Raw genomic sequence first — 16,848 nt, forward strand, 5'->3', positions numbered from 1 at the left:
AGATCAGAGTAGTTGTTGAATGTAGAAGAGTGCATTGGGTGTTTAAACGTCATGAAAACTAATGGGTCATTACTTGTATTGTTCGCACTTATCTATTCCTGTATAATGTAACAGCAAACATTTACATTGTGTATACTCCTGTAATTGAATTACCCATCAAAGAAACCTTGTGAAATGCTAATGAAGGACTTAAGGACTTAAACAAGAAAATGCTAATTTCAAAGCAAGTGGCCATTATGTATATGGTCAGAGGTCAAAAGTCATTGTCATCAAAGGAAAAACGCACCTGGGAAGAGAGACTCTCAGCTTGCTTTCTGTGTGAAGAGACTATAAATATAGTTTCAAAGAAGGATTCTGTGTCTCCGGACTGTTTGGATTCTAATGGGCAGAATAACTGAACGAGAAGACAGAGATCCCCAGAGTTACTCTGTGTAGCATTGAAAGACTTTTGGGAAACTGGCAGTTTATTACATCACTGCCACCATTTGGAGTTACAAACTGTCATTTACCTGTACTTTAACGTCTCTAACTCTCATTTTTTTCCCTTAGCTAATTAACCTATAGTTAGTTTACTATAGAATTGGTTGTCAGTGTTGTCTTTGGTGTAAGCTCTGTAGTACCATTTGATTTGGGGTAAGTGACTGGTCTGTGTAGCCCAGTGGTTCCCAAACTAGGGGCGTGGTTTGTTCAGGGAAAGCCCCTGGCGGGCCGGGCTGGTTTGTTTACCTGCCACATCAGCAGGTTAGGCCGATTGCAGCTCCCAGTGGCCATGATTTGCTGCTTCAGGTCAATGAGGGCTGCGGAAAGCGGCGGTGAGCACGTCCCTTGGCCCGCGCTGCTTCCTGCAGCTCCCATTGGCCAAGAACGGTGAACTGCAGCCACTGGGAGCTGCAATTGGCTGAACCTGCGGACATAGCAGGTAAACAAACCAGCCCAGCCCGCCAGGGGCTTACCCTGAACAAGCCATGCCCCTAGTTTGGGAACCACTGGTGTAGCCCATAGGATTACTTTGCTAGCTATTAAATCCTACTAATCCAGCCAGACGTATCAAATAATATGTTTCTATTTCTGAATTAATCCATTTCATATACGATTCGTATATTTTAGGATATGTTGAAGCATATATGTGTTTCCTAATAATGATATATAAAATAAGTTTTGCTAAAATGCAAGACGCCTACCGGCCTGTATCCAATAAGATCAGCTATATAGCTAAAAGTATGATCTGTTAAGAGTAAGTCAGCATAAAAGCTAGCAACATTTGGCACAGATAGAAATGGTCCCTGAATTTTGAGGAACCGAAGGGAGGAACTACACACAACACTGAATAGGTTTATCCAGCATCTGCAACCGGTTGGTAACCGCAGGGTACACTACAAACCTGAAAGTCACCAAGAGAACCTAAGCTGGCAGTTTTTGGAGTGAGATAATCCTTATTAATATGTAGAGAGTAAGTGTCATAATCCACTAACCTATAGGATAAGGGTACCCATACATTTCTTAGGGTATGGAAATAAGATTTGGGTATAGTAGGTTGGGCCTGAATTACATAGTGTCCGGATCCTGTAAAATACCATGTAAGGATATCTTAGGGAGCTTTTTTCTTTTCTTTATTCTTCTATATTCTATAGACTATCTTTTATCAACCTATCATTCTATCTTCTATCACGGTATCAGCTCAGCTTGTGTAGTATAGTATAACTACTCAACATTCCTAACTATTGGGGAAGCCAGCACCATCGTGTTATTGGGCATGCCAGGAGTAAGGCTGGTCCTTCACCTCCTATTACCGGGTCCTCAAGGAAGGGTCTGAGTATGTTAGGTTAAGGTACTTATAATAGAACTGTTACCACCAGGAGTTTATTATTCTTTTATTGTTTTGCAGTCATAAGTTTCATAGCATTTATTATTCTTTTGTTAATCTCAATAAAGCTTTTATCAATTTGGTATTGTCCTCAGTGTAAGTGGTTTTGCCAAGCACCCCAAGAGTCCTCTCCTGATCTAGAACTCTCTGAGTTCTCGGACCCTGTCGTCTGAATTGGACAAGAACCTATAAATCTTCTGGTCGGATGCGATCAGTGGCGAGCCATAACAACTAACCCATCAAATTCAGATCAACATCTGTTGGGACTGGGAGAAACCTGATGTGGTGTGATTGTGATAAAAGGTTATTTAAACCTAAATGTTCAGTTTGTCTGGGTGGCGAGATAGGCTGGAGAGTCTAAGGGGACTGTCGGTGACTCCATGGTGAGACTGGTATAGTGATCCTGGAGTGCACATTTGTTACTGGCTTGGTGAAATCTAATGCTAGAACACACCACCAATTTGGGGTGTCTGCCCTTGTTTTCTGACAGCGTTACCTGAGATTCGCACTCACAATTGTGAGCCAGTCCAGACAGCGTGACACCATCTATACAACCCTCAAATATGGGGGGAAGGGGTTCTTTCTAAAAACTCTCTCCAGCCAAAGGGAAAGAGAACAAGGGATGTTGTTAAAATAAAAGCTGATCTTAATATTTTACAACTCAAATGCTATAACTGTTTTTTTCTCCTTTTTCTGTCTCTGATAAGGGTTTTCAAGGATTTTCAATGCTTTTGCGAACAGGGGCTGCTAACAGGGAGTTTCACAAGGGAGTTTGGAAGGGGAGCAGGAAGGGAGCGCGGGTCCCTTGCCGGTTCTATCTGTTTTCCCTTTATTCCCCTTAAAACCTATAAACCAACTACATTCAAAACTTCTTGCTTAAACAACCCTTTCAGCGGACAGGGGGCTGCAGACGGGAGTTTGACAGAGGGAGGCTTACGATGGTTAGGAAGACCCGCAACACCTGTGCCAGCACTGCTTCTGTCTCCTCCCTGTAGCCAGACAGAGCGCCTGTGCATGGATGCTTCTACCCAGATCCTGGTGTGGTTTTGCAGAGACTGTAACTTGCAATTTCCACTTACTGATATCCAGGCTGGGGGGACCATCCAATGTGAAAGGTGCCTGCTGGTGGAATCTCTCAAGCAGCAGGTGGGAGAGCTACAGGAGGAGCTGGCTAGGTTGAGGAGCATCCGAATCCACGAGCAATTCCTGGACAGTGTCCATGTGGAGACAGCTGAGGTAGCTGTCCCAGTACACAGGACTGCTGATCCACCACTGGTGGAGGAGGAGATGGCTCAGGGTGGACACTGGCAGCTGGTTACTTCTGGCATCAGGCAGTGCTCCACCCCTGCTCCGAACCCTCCCGCCGTGGTAATAGGTAACCGTTATGCTCTTCTTGATACAGGAAAGAAGGAATCACCCCCTACAGTAAAGGAGGAGAAGCCTCATACCCCTAAGGCTGGGAGGTCTGCTGCCATCACTGCGAATAGGAAACGTAGGGTAGTGGTGGTCGGAGACTCTCTGCTGAGGGGGACGGAGGCGCCCATCTGTCGCCCTGACATTTCATCTCGGGAGGTATGCTGCCTGCCGGGAGCCCGTATCCAAGACGTTACGGAGGCATTGTCGAGGATTATCCAGCCCTCTGACTACTACCCCATGCTACTCATCCATGTGGGCACAAATGATACTGCGCGGTGTGACACTGAGCGGATCAAGAGTGACTACAGGGCTCTGGGAGTACGGGTGAAGGAGTTTGGAGCGCAGGTGGTATTCTCTTCGATTCTTCCTGTCAAAGGTAGGGAGGGGCCCGGGCAGAGACAGATGCATCATGGAGGTGAATGCCTGGCTGCGAAGATGGTGTCGCCAAGAGGGCTTTGGCTTCCTAGACCACGGGATGCTATTCGAGGAAGGACTGCTAGGCAGAGATGGCGTTCACCTTTCGAGGAGGGGAAAGACCCTATTTGGACACAGACTGGCTAACCTAGTGAGGAGGGCTTTAAACTAGGTTCGACGGGGACAGGTGAGCAAAGCCCACAGGTAAGTGGGGAACATGGAGACCTGGGAGATGGGTCGGAAACGAGAGGGAGTGTGGGCTATATTGGCAGAGAGAAAGGAGGGTCAGGACAAAACTGGGAGGAAAGATCAAACCAGTATCTTAGATGCCTATATACAAATGCGAGAAGTATGGGTAATAAGCAGGAAGAACTGGAAGTGCTAATAAATAAATACAACTATGACATTGTTGGCATCACTGAAACTTGGTGGGATAATACACATGATTGGAATGTTGGTGTGGATGGGTACAGCTTGCTCAGGAAGGATAGACCGGGGAAAAAGGGAGGAGGTGTTGCCTTATATATTAAAAATGTACACACTTGGACTGAGGTAGAGATGGACATAGGAGATGGAAGTGTTGAGAGTCTCTGGGTTAGGCTAAAAGGGGTAAAAAACAAGGGAGATGTCATGCTAGGAGTCTACTACAGGCCACCTAACCAGGTGGAAGAGGTGGATGAGGCTTTTTTTAAGCAACTAACAAAATCATCCAAAGCCCAAGATTTGGTGGTGATGGGGGACTTCAACTATCCGGATATATGTTGGGAAAATAACACAGCGGGGCACAGACTATCCAACAAATTCTTGGACTGCATTGCAGACAACTTTTTATTTCAGAAGGTTGAAAAAGCTACTGGGGGGAAGCTGTTCTAGACTTGATTTTAACAAATAGGGAGGAACTCGTTGAGAATTTGAAAGTAGAAGGCAGCCTGGGTGAAAGTGATCATGAAATCATAGAGTTTGCAATTCTAAGGAAGCGTAGAAGGGAGAACAGCAAAATAGAGACAATGGATTTCAGGAAGGCAGATTTTGGTAAGCTCAGAGAGCTGATAGGTAAGGTCCCATGGGAATCAAGACTGAGGGGAAAAACAACTGAGGAGAGTTGGCAGTTTTTCAAAGGGACACTATTAAGGGCCCAAAAGCAAGCTATTCCGCTGGTTAGGAAAGATAGAAAATGTGGCAAAAGACTACCTTGGCTTAACCACGAGATCTTGCATGATCTAAAAAATAAAAAGGAGTCATATAAAAAATGGAAACTAGGACAGATTACAAAGGATGAATATAGGCAAACAACACAGGAATGCAGGGGCAAGATTAGAAAGGCAAAGGCACAAAATGAGCTCAAACTAGCTACAGGAATAAAGGGAAACAAGAAGACTTTTTATCAATACATTAGAAGCAAGAGGAAGACCAAAGACAGGGTAGGCCCACTGCTTAGTGAAGAGGGAGAAACAGTAACAGGAAACTTGGAAATGGCAGAGATGCTTAATGACTTCTTTGTTTCGGTCTTCACCGAGAAGTCTGAAGGAATGCCTAACATAGTGAATGCTAATGGGAAGGGAGTAGGTTTAGCAGATAAAATAAAAAAAAGAACAAGTTAAAAATCACTTAGAAAAGTTAGATGCCTGCAAGTCACCAGGGCTTGATGAAATGCATCCTAGAATACTCAAGGAGCTAATAGAGGAGGTATCTGAGCCTCTAGCTATTATCTTTGGAAAATCATGGGAGATGGGAGAGATTCCAGAAGACTGGAAAAGGGCAAATATAGTGCCCATCTATAAAAAGGGAAATAAAAACAACCCAGGAAACTACAGACCAGTTAGTTTAACTTCTGTGCCAGGGAAGATAATGGAGCAAGTAATTAAGGAAATCATCTGCAAACACTTGGAAGGTGGTAAGGTGATAGGGAACAGCCAGCATGGATTTGTAAAGAACAAATCATGTCAAACCAATCTGATAGCTTTCTTTGCTAGGATAACGAGTCTTTTGGATAAGGGAGAAGCAGTGGATGTGGTATACCTAGACTTTAGTAAGCCATTTGATTCGGTCTCGCATGATATTCTTATCAATAAACTAGGCAAATACAACTTAGATGGGGCTACTATAAGGTGGGAGCATAACTGGCTGGATAACCGTACTCAGAGAGTTGTTATTAATGGTTCCCAATCCTGCTGGAAAGGCATAACGAGTGGGGTACCGCAGGGGTCTGTTTTGGGACCGGCTCTGTTCAATATCTTCATCAACGACTTAGATATTGGCATAGAAAGTACGCTTATTAAGTTTGCGGATGATACCAAACTGGGAGGGATTGCAACTGCTTTGGAGGACAGGGTCATAATTCAAAATGATCTGGACAAATTGGAGAAATGGTCTGAGTTAAACAGGATGAAGTTTAACAAAGACAAATGCAAAGTGCTCCACTTAGGAAGAAAAAATCAGTTTCACACATACAGAATGGGAAGAGACTGTCTAGGAAGGAGTACGGCAGAAAGGGATCTAGGGGTTATAGTGGACCACAAGCTAAATATGAGTCAACAGTGTGATGCTGTTGCAAAAAAAGCAAACATGATTCTGGGATGTATTAACAGGTGTGTTGTGAGCAAGACACGAGAAGTCATTCTTCCGCTCTCCTCTGCTCTGGTTAGGCCTCAGCTGGAGTATTGTGTCCAGTTCTGGGCACCGCATTTCAAAAAAGATGTGGAGAAATTGGAAAGGGTCCAGAGAAGAGCAACAAGAATGATTAAAGGTCTTGAGAACATGACCTATGAAGGAAGACTGAAAGAATTGGGTTTGTTTAGTTTGGAAAAGAGAAGACTGAGAGGGGACATGATAGCAGTTTTCAGGTATCTAAAAGGGTGTCATAAGGAGGAGGGAGAAAACTTGTTCACCTTAGCCTCTAAGGATAGAACAAGAAGCAATGGGCTTAAACTGCAGCAAGGGAGGTCTAGGTTGGACATTAGGAAAAAGTTCCTAACTGTCAGGGTGGCTAAACACTGGAATAAATTGCCTAGGGAGGTTGTGGAATCTCCATCTCTGGAGATATTTAAGAGTAGGTTAGATAAATGTCTATCAGGGATGGTCTAGACAGTATTTGGTCCTGCCATGCGGGCAGGGGACTGGACTCGATGACCTCTCGAGGTCCCTTCCAGTCCTAGAATCGATGAATCTATTACACTGGCTAAGGTCTCTGGGTACTAGACACTGAACCTTCTTTACAACTGTTAAATGTTGAACATAACAGGGTCATGGTAACACCTTTGACTCTTTGGGCCTACATATTCCATCAAAATTAATACAACAGTGCTCTTCCAGGCAATACTCACCTTCTTGCACGCACTGAGTCTGGACACAAGACAAAGGAACACAGCATTCAGAAACATGACAACAATAAATCAACCGTGTCCTTAGATGAATTGTAAGTAAAATACCGACCTCCCCAGTATCTTGGTCAGTAGACTTTTGTCTCGATTTCCCCACCAGCCTGTGTGAATGGCCAGTGGACAAATATCCCCTTCGTCCCATCTATACCCCACTCATGGTTTGTTAGTAGTAGTTAGTGAAATTCCCAAGCATGGGCGCGCACTCAGGCAGGTCTGTCTCCAGTCCCTCAGGGGAAGTGCTACCTTGAATTATGGAAGAGATGCCTTGCCAATAACGCTACCTTGCCTCTTGCCACAGTGTTAGATGTGCTACAGCTCTAGCAGGGCTGGGTACAGGCACCTGGCCACTTGTCATTGCCTCTACAATCGGAGATCTACGTCCTTACCAGAGTTCACCCTTCCCAGTTCACACAGTCTTATCGTCACTTTGTAGAGAAAATTAAACATCACATAGATTTCTAGAGCAAAATCCTTACTTCCAAGCACATGCCCTTCCCCCACCCAGTTTCTCCCTGTTTTGTTTCCACCATCACTGCCCAGCTGTGGAAAACAGATCATGGTTGTGGTGACTCTTACTCAGAGCGTGTTGAGTACAGTTGTTCTGCCCTTTCACACAATAAGGAGACTAACACTTTAAAGGCCCTGCACCCAAATCTTCAATAACTAGTAACCAAAACAACGAAACTGTTCATCCGGAGACCCTTACTGAATGGGGGAGGCAACATAGTGACAGATGGTGTGGAAAAAGCTGAAGTACTCAATGCTTTTTTTTTGCCTTGGTTTTCACAGACAAGGTCAGCTCCCACACTGCTGTCTTCGGCAACACAGTATGGAGAGGAAGTGAGCAGCCCTCAGTGTTGAAAGAACAGGTTAAGAACAATTTAGAAAAGTTGGACGTGCACAAGTCCATGGGTCCAGATATAAGGCATCCAAGGGTGCTAAGGGAGTTGGCTGATGTGATTGCAGAGCCATTGGCCACTATCTTTGAAAATTTGTGGTGATCGCGGAAGGTCCCGGAGGATTGGAAAAAGGCAAATATAGTGCCCATATTTAAAAAGGGAAGAAAGAGAACCCGGGGAACTACAGACCAGTCAGCCTCACTTCAGTCCCCAGCAAAATCATGGAGCAGGTCCTCAAGGAATCCATTTTAAAGCACTTGGAGGAGAGGAAGGGGATCAGGAACAGTCAACATGGATTCACCAAGGGCAAGTCATGCCTCACCAACCCGATTGCCTTCTATGATGGGGAAAGCGATGGATGTGATATATCTTGACTTTGGCAAAGCTTTCGATATGGTCTCCCACAGTATTCTTGCCAGCAAGTTAAAAAAATATGGATTGGATGAATGGACTATAAGGTGGAAAGAAAGCTGGCTAGATTGTCGGGCTCAATGTCTAGCTGGCAGCTGGTATCAAGCGAGTGCCCCAGGGGTCAGTTCTGGGGCAGGTGTTGTTCAACATCTTTATCTGGATTATGGGATTAATTGCACCCTCAGCAAGTTTGCAGATGACACTAAACTGGGGGGAGAGGTAGATAAGGTGGAGGGTTGGGATAGTGTACAGAGTGATCTAGACAAATTGGAGGATTGGGCCAAAAGAAATCGGATGAGGTTCAACAGAGTCCTGCACTTAGGAAGGAAGAATCCCATGCACCGCTACAGGCTGGGGATCGACTGGCTAAGCAGCAGTTCTGCAGAAAAGGACCTGGGGATTACAGTGGATGAGAAGCTGGATATGAGTCAGCAGTGTGCCCTTGTTGCCAAGAAGGCCAACGGCATATTGGGCTGTATTAGTAGGAGCATTGCCTGCAGATCAAGGGAAGTGATTATTCCCCTCTATTCGGCACTGGTGAGGCCACACCTGGAGTATTGCATCCAGTTTTGGTCCCCCCATTACAGAAGGGATGTGGACAAATTGGCGAGAGTCCAGCGGAGGGCAAGGAAAATGATTAGGGGGCTGAGGCACATGACTTATGAGGAGAGGCTGAGGGAACTGGGCTTATTTAGTCTGCAGAAGAGAAGAGCGAGGGGGGATTTGATAGCAGTTTCAACTACCAGAAGGGAGTTTCCAAAGAGGATAGAACTAGGCTGTTCTCAGTGGTGGCAGATGACAGAACAAGAAGAAATGGTCTCAAGTTGCAGTGGGGGAAGTCTAGGCTGGATATTAGGAAACACTATTTCACTAGGAGAGTGGTGAAGCACTGGAATGGGTTACCGAGGGAGGTGGTGGAATCTCCATCCTTAGAGGTTTTTAAGGCCCGGCTTGACAAAGTCTTGGCTGGGATGATTTAGTTGGTGTTGGTCCTGCTTTGAGCAGGGAGTGGGACTCGATGACCTCCTGAGGTCTCTTCCAACCCTGATGTTCTATGATTCCATGATGGGTAACAAATATACAAATAAGGTCTGGCTCATTCCACCTTTACCTCATCTCACCATTAGATGGCAGCATAGAGCTCATTCCCTAGCCCTACCTTTATATAACCCCAGGTGCAGGGGAAGTGGGGGCTAGAACTAGCCCAGCTCTCACTCAGCAGAGGCACTGTCTGCTGGGGCAGAGGCAGGCGAGGGACCATGGCTGGCTTTAATGTCCACAGCGTTCTGGTGACTGGGGCCAATCGGGGAATCGGCCTGGAGCTCGTCAAGCAGTTTCTGGAGAAATCAAACCCACCCGAGTGGGTCTTTGCGACCTGCCGGGACCCAGAGGGACAGCGAGCGCAGGTGAGAACGGGGCGAGGTGAGATGGAGTTAGCTGTACATGGTGGTGGGGAGGGAGGGGAATCTGAAGACGCCTTCGGCTCCGAGAGCAACGTGCCGGAGGAGGAGGGGATTGCAGACACAGCTCCAGCCTCAGGGTTGTAGCTACACCTGAGCTAGCTTTACCAGAGGTAGCTCGAGTACCAGAGCAGTGAGGATGCGGCAGCACAGGCTGGCCCTTGAGTAATTCCCCAGGGGTTCTGGGCCGGCTTGTACAGCGTATACCTGTTGTGATTGCGGTGTAAACATACCCAGTACTGCCGGCCTCAAGAGAGACAAAATCATGCGTCCGACCCCCAAAATCATGATACTTTTTACAAAATCAGTTTTTTAGTCTGACCAGCCCCTGGCGTCACAGACCTCCAGAGTCCATGGAGGGAGAGGACCTAAACCTGCTTCCTGCCCCCCAGGGCCCTGCTCCTCTCCAGTGTCCTCATTCACAATGTCCCGGCTGCTCCTCGCAGTCCCTGTGCCCTGACCAGCCCCCGGCGTCACAGACTCCCAGAGAGCATGGAGGGAGAGGACAGGGAGCACAGGTGCGTTACTGACAGGGAAATGGTTTGTGTCCCTGACTCGATCGCACTAAGTTAGATGATGGTGTTTTAGATGCTCAGGAGACAGACAGACGCCTCCTACAGACCCAGAAAGCCAGAGCTGGGTGCTGCACGTGGGGACTTTGCAGAGTCAAAGCAATAAGGTATTGACTCGGCCCCAGGTAGCAGCAGGGAGCTGGACTCTGCCCAGCGTGGCCATCGCCCAGGGGTGGTGGCTCTGTCAATAGTCATCGACTTTATTGTTTTCCAGCAATTGAAGAACTTGGTGTCCAGGCATCCAAACCTGGTGATCGTTGTGCTAGGTGGGTTCCCTTCCCTGGGTTATGTTGTTCCCCTGTTCCCTGTCCCCGTCCTTGTCCCCATTCCCTGCCCTCCAGATCTCAGTGGGGAGAACAGGACCAGAGTCAATAATCACTCAGAGCCCATTGACTCCTTACCCAACCCCAGAGAAGGCGGGTGTGATTGGGGAGCCCTGCAGGGGTCGGATAGCCCTGGGTGGGCTGGAAAAGCCCCAGGGCCACCATGTGCCAGGCCCCTCATGTGACAAATTGCCCCACTTGCCCCCCCTCTGGGCAGTCCTGAGTTCTCTCACCTACAATGCATTCAAAAATAGTTTTAGATCATTCCAGTTCTTTGTCCAATTTAGATCAACTACACACATCTGAAGTATTCACTAATTATAATAAATTTAGGGTTTTTTAATCTCCTACTAAGATTGTCAAAAGAACTATTATTTTTTATTATTATTATCCTTTCCTATTGTTGCCCCAGTACAACTCCACTTCTCTGGACCCAGCAGCAACTTTCCCCCCCAACTTCCATCCCCTCTCCTACCTCTCACTCCCACTGGAAGAAGCCCCCTGGTGCCTGGGAGAGGGGTGTGCTATGGGGTGACATGAGGGAGGAGGAATCACTCACCTGAACCCCCTGCTGTGTCTCTATAGAAGCTACAGACCCAGCCAGCATCAAGGCAGCAGCAGCCAGAGTTGAGGAGCATCTGAAAGGCTCGGGGCTGAATCTGTTGATAAACAACGCTGGGATAGTGAGGCTGAACACACTAGAGTCTGAGACGCCAGAGAACATGTCCCTGGTGTACGCAACCAGTGTGAAGGGGCCCCTGCTGGTGAACCAGGTACGGGCCCCAACAGAGGTCAGGTCGCTGGCTGCACTGGGGTTTGAGACAATTCCCTTCCCTTTGGCTCTGGTTACGGGATCAATGAGCCAATCCGGGCAGGGCCCTCAGGTGGGGGAAGTTCCCATCCCACCTGAGAAATGGATCTGTAGGCCCAGATCCACAAGTGCTCCCGAGAGAGCCAGGGGAAGAGCGATGCGATGCACAGACCCAGGTACGTTATAAGAACAGCCACACTGGGGCCCCTAGGAGCCTGTCTCACTTAGGGGCGCAGGGAACTTTTCCAGCAGAAATTCAGGCTCCCACGGGACGAGGTGGTGAAAGTTTCCAGTGTATCCTTTCTACATGACAAATAGTCCCCAATGGAATCCTTAGCAAGCGTGATGGAAAGGGGGTTTTCGGGGGCAGGGGTCCCTCCTGTGCCAATTGAATGTATTGCTGGTTAGCTTCAGTCTCATGTTCCCCGGTGTCTCTGACCCTTCTCCCTCTTCCTCTCCCTTCCCAGCAGCAGCCCAGCCTTCCTTAGGTGCCATTCACAGGACAGGCTAACTTTGCTGTGAAGTGAGTGCAGTGTGTGCTGAGCTGCAGCTCTGCGAGGGCACCAGCTGCTTTCCCTATCGCTCCCCAGCAGTGGTGGCTGCCTGGGCCCAGGGATGGCCCGGCCGAGCCAAGAACCTGTCTCAGCTGCAAGGGGCAGCTCTCGGGACTCACTCTGAATCTCTGCTCCCGGACCCTTGGGAGCTCGTCCTCGGTTCCTTGGCTGAGAGGCAGGGGAAGAAAGGGATCTGTGTCAGGAGCACAGGGCAGTGTGAGGCAGGGACGCCCGGGCTGTCAGGCTGACAGGGCTGTTAGAGCCATTGCAGCAGGCAGGGTTTGTGTACCCAGAATGGCAGCTGGTCTAGCCGGCCTTGGCTGGAACGGGGTGAGAGGAGACTCGGCAATGGCGCTCCCCCGGCACTGACTCTCCTCGGCTGTCATAAGGGGTGTAGAGGTATGAGAGCGGGGACCTGTGTCACATTTGGGTCCATGGGGCAGAATGGCCAAGACTGGCTGCTCTGAGGTCTCTGTGCTCCATTCCCTTCCCTTCCAAATCAAACCATTTAACACAAGTTCAGCATCTCACTTATGGCCTTTTCCCCAGCCCAGGGTCTGCTGCAGGGACCTGGCTACCCCTACAGGATTCCTGTCCACAGCTCATGTGCCTGGGCCTCCAGCCGACCCTCTCTGCTCTCTTCTCCTTCCCAGCCTGCTCCCAGCAGCACTGCACTGAGCCTGAGTCACACATGAACCGGCTGCTTTCCCCTGCCAGAGCCTGCCCCCTCCCTGCGCTCTCACGCTAACTGAGCACTTGCTGGCTCCTGCGAGGATCATAGAACCATAGACGATTAGGGTTGGAAGAGACCTCAGGAGGTCATCTAGTCCCACCCCCTGCTCAAAGCAGGAGTAACCCCAACTAAATCATCCCAGCCAGGGCTTTGTGAAGCTGGGCCTTAAAAACCTCTCAGGAAGGAGATTCCACCACCTCTCTAGGTAACCCATTCCAGTGCTTCACCACCCTCCTAGTGTAATAGTGTTTCCTAATATCCAACCTAGACCTCCCTCACTGCAACTTGAGACCATTGCTCCTTGTTCTGTCATCTGCCACCACTGAGAACAGCCGAGTTCCATCCTCTTTGGAACCCCCCCTCAGGTAGTTGAAGGCTGCTATCAAATAGACTCATAGACTCATAGACTTTAAGGTCAGAAGGGACCATTATGGTCATCTAGTCTGACCTCCTGCATGATGCAGGCCACAAAAGCTGACCCACCCACTTTCCCTTAACTCAGCTGTTGAAGTCTCCAGATCGTGATTTAAAGACTTCAAGTCGCAGAGAATCCTCCAGCTTGCGACCCCTGCCCCATGCTGCGGAGAAAGGCGAAAAACCTCCAGGGCCTCTGCCAATCTACCCTGGAGGAAAATTCCTTCCCGACCCCAAATATGGCGATCAGTAGAACCCCGAGCATACAGGCAAGATTCTCCAGCCGGACCCTCATTTTACCAGTGATGACACGTTATTGCCTAATTGACTAAAATCATGTTATCCCATCAAACCATTCCCTCCATAAACTTATCTAGCCTAATCTTGAAGCCAGAGAGGTCTTTTGCCCCCACCGTTTCCCTTGGAAGGCTGTTCCAAAATTTCACCCCTCTGACGGTTAGAAACCTTCGTCTGATTTCAAGCCTAAACTTCCCCACGGCCAGTTTATATCCATTTGTTCTCGTGTCCACATTGGTACTGAGCTGAAATAATTCCTCTCCCTCCCTGGTATTTATCCCTCTGATATATTTAAAGAGAGCAATCATATCTCCCCTCAGCCTTCTTTTGGTTAGGCTAAACAAACCGAGCTCCTCGAGTCTCCTTTCATAGGAAAGGTTTTCCATTCCTCGGATCATCCTAGTGGCCCTTCTCTTTACCCGTTCCAGTTTGAGTTCATCCTTTTTAAACATAGGAGACCAGAACTGCACACAGTACTCCAAATGAGGTCTCACCAGCGCCTTGTATAACGGAAGCAGCACCTCCTTGTCCCTACTAGAAATACCTCGCCTAATGCATCCCAAGATCGCATTAGCTTTTTTCACGGCCACGTCACATTGCCGACTCAGTCATCCTGCGGTCAACCAGGACTCCGAGGTCCTTCTCCTCCTCCGTCACTTCCAACCGATGCGTCCCCAGCTTATAACTAAAATTCTTGTTAGTCATCCCTAAATGCATCACCTTACACTTCTCACTATTACATTTCATCCGATTACTATTACTCCAATTTACAAGGTCATCCAAGTCTCCCTGCAGGATATCCCGATCCTTCTCCGAATTGGCAATACCTCCCAACTTTGTGTCATCCGCAAACTTTATCAGCCCACTCCTACATTCGGTTCCGAGGTCAGTAATAAATAGATTAAATAAAATCAGACCCAAAACCGAACCTTGAGGAACCCCACTGGTGACCTCCCGCCAACCTGACAGTTCACCTTTCAGTACTACCCGCTGCAGTCTACCCTTTAACCAGTTCTTTATCCACCTCTGGATTTTCATATCGATCCCCATCCTTTCCAATTTAACCAATAATTCCTCATGCGGTACCGTATCAAACGCTTTACTAAAATCGAGGTATATTAGATCCACCGCATTTCCTTTATCTAGAAAGTCTGTTACTTTCTCAAAGAAGGAGATCAAGTTGGTTTGGCACGATCTCCCTTTCGTAAACCCATGTTGTAATTTGTCCCAATTGCCATTCACCTCAAGGTCCTTAACTACTTTCTCCTTAAAATTTTTTTCCAAGACCTTGCATACTACAGATGTTAAACTAACAGGCCTGTAGTTACCCGGGTCACTTTTTTTCCCTTTCTTGAAAATAGGAACCACATTAGCTATCCTCCAGTCCAACGGTACCACCCCCGAGTTTACAGATTCATTAAAAATTATCGCTAAGGGGCTTGCAATTTCTGGCGCCAGTTCCTTCAATATTCTCGGATGAAGATCATCCGGTCCGCCCGATTTAGTCCCATTTAGCTGTTCAAGTTTGGCTTCCACCTCCGATACGGTAATGTCAACCCCCCCCTCCTTTATTCCCCTCTGTCCTGCTCCCTCTATTCCTAAGCCCTTCATTAGCCTTATTAAAGACCGATGCAAAATATTCATTTAGATATTGTGCCATGCCTAGATTATCCTTAATCTCCACTCCATCTACATTCTTCAGCGGTCCCACTTCCTCTTTCTTTGTTTTTTTTCTATTTATATGGCTATAAAACCTCTTACTATTGGTTTTAATTCCCCTCGCGAGGTCCAACTCTACATGGCTTTTGGCCTTTCTCACTGCATCTCTACATGCTCTGACCTCAATAAGGTATGTTTCCTTGCTGATCCCTCCCGTCTTCCATTCTTTGTACGCTTTCTGTTTTTTCTTAATCACCCCTTTGAGACGCTCGCTCATCCAGCTAGGTCTAAATTTCCTGCCTACTAACCGTTTTCCCTTTCTCGGGATACAGGCCTCGGACAGCTCGTGCAACTTCAACTTGAAATAATCCCAGGCGCCATCTGCCTTTAGATCCCTAAGTATGTTAGCCCAATCCACTTCCCTAAGTAGTTGCCTTAATTTATTAAAGTTGGCCTTTTTGAAATCGTAAACCTTAGTCACAGTTTTAATTCTGTTAATCCTTCCATTTAGTTTAAACTGAATTAGCTCATGGTCATTCGAGCCAAGGTTGTCCCCTACAACCATTTCCTCAACGAGGTCCTCACTACTCACCAGCACCAAATCTAAAATGGCATCCCCCCTCGTCGGTTCAGTTACTACTTGATGAAGGAATTCATCTGCTAGCACGTCTAGGAACATCTGAGCCCTATTATTGTTACTAGCATTTGTTCCCCAATCTATATCTGGGAAGTTAAAGTCCCCCATGATTACACAGCTCTTATTAGTTTTTACTTCCCTAAAAACATTAAATAGTTCTCTGTCCGCATCCAGGCTAGATCCTGGCGGTCTATAGCACACCCCAAGCACTATCCCGGGGGAGGCTCTAGTAGTTCTTTTACCCAGTGTAATTATTGCCCAGACAGACTCCGTCTTATCCATTCCATCAGTTACTATTTCTTTACAGTTTACCTCATTATTGACATACAATGCCACTCCCCCACCTTTACCTTTTTTCCGGTCATTCCTAAACAGCACATACCCTTCCATACCTGTACTCCAGTCATGACTACCGTTCCACCATGTTTCGGTTATTTCTACGATATCCGGTTTCATTTCTTGGACCAGGAGCTCCAATTCCTCCATTTTGTTACCTAGGCTTCTCGCATTGGTGTATAAACATCTTACTGTATGCTGTTTATCCTTTCTCCCATTAGTTACGCAATTTGGTACGGACCCCGTACTGTCCATCCGCCCCTCCTTCTTATGTCCAATCCCTTTCCCCTACCTATATCTGTGCTTATCTCTTCACCCTCCTTTTCAGTTTTGGAATCTGGCGTGGAGATTAACTGGACATCTCCCAACCGTCTCCCCCAAATTCCTAGTTTAAAGCCCTTTTGATGAGATGAGCCAGCCTCCCTCCCAGAAGTCTATTTCCTTCCCTACTCAGGTGAAGTCCATCCCGCGAGAACAGCTGTCTGTCCCCGAAAGCCTCCCAGTGGCCATACATCCCAAAGCCCTCCTTATAGCACCACTCCCTTAGCCAGCTATTTATCCTCACTATTCTGTCAGCCCTCTGCTGTCCTTCTCTAGGAACAGGCAGAATCCCACTGAAGATAATCTGAGCCTCGACTTCCTTAAGCGTCTTCCCCAGCCTGGCATAA

General features: G+C 47.5%; 1 protein-coding gene across 1 annotated transcript; it reads left to right on the forward strand.

Annotated features, from left to right (window-relative positions):
* Positions 1-9,565: 9,565 nt before the first annotated feature.
* On the forward strand, positions 9,566-12,038 carry LOC135889001 (uncharacterized). Its single transcript, XM_065416814.1, has 4 exons — positions 9,566-9,790; positions 10,631-10,682; positions 11,325-11,512; positions 12,018-12,038. Exons 1-4 carry the CDS (start codon positions 9,644-9,646, stop codon positions 12,036-12,038), a joined length of 408 nt encoding a protein of 135 aa, XP_065272886.1. The 5' UTR covers positions 9,566-9,643.
* Positions 12,039-16,848: the final 4,810 nt, after the last annotated feature.

This window comes from Emys orbicularis, chromosome 14 (assembly GCF_028017835.1).
Source record: "Emys orbicularis isolate rEmyOrb1 chromosome 14, rEmyOrb1.hap1, whole genome shotgun sequence".
Classification (NCBI taxonomy): domain Eukaryota; kingdom Metazoa; phylum Chordata; order Testudines; family Emydidae; genus Emys; species Emys orbicularis.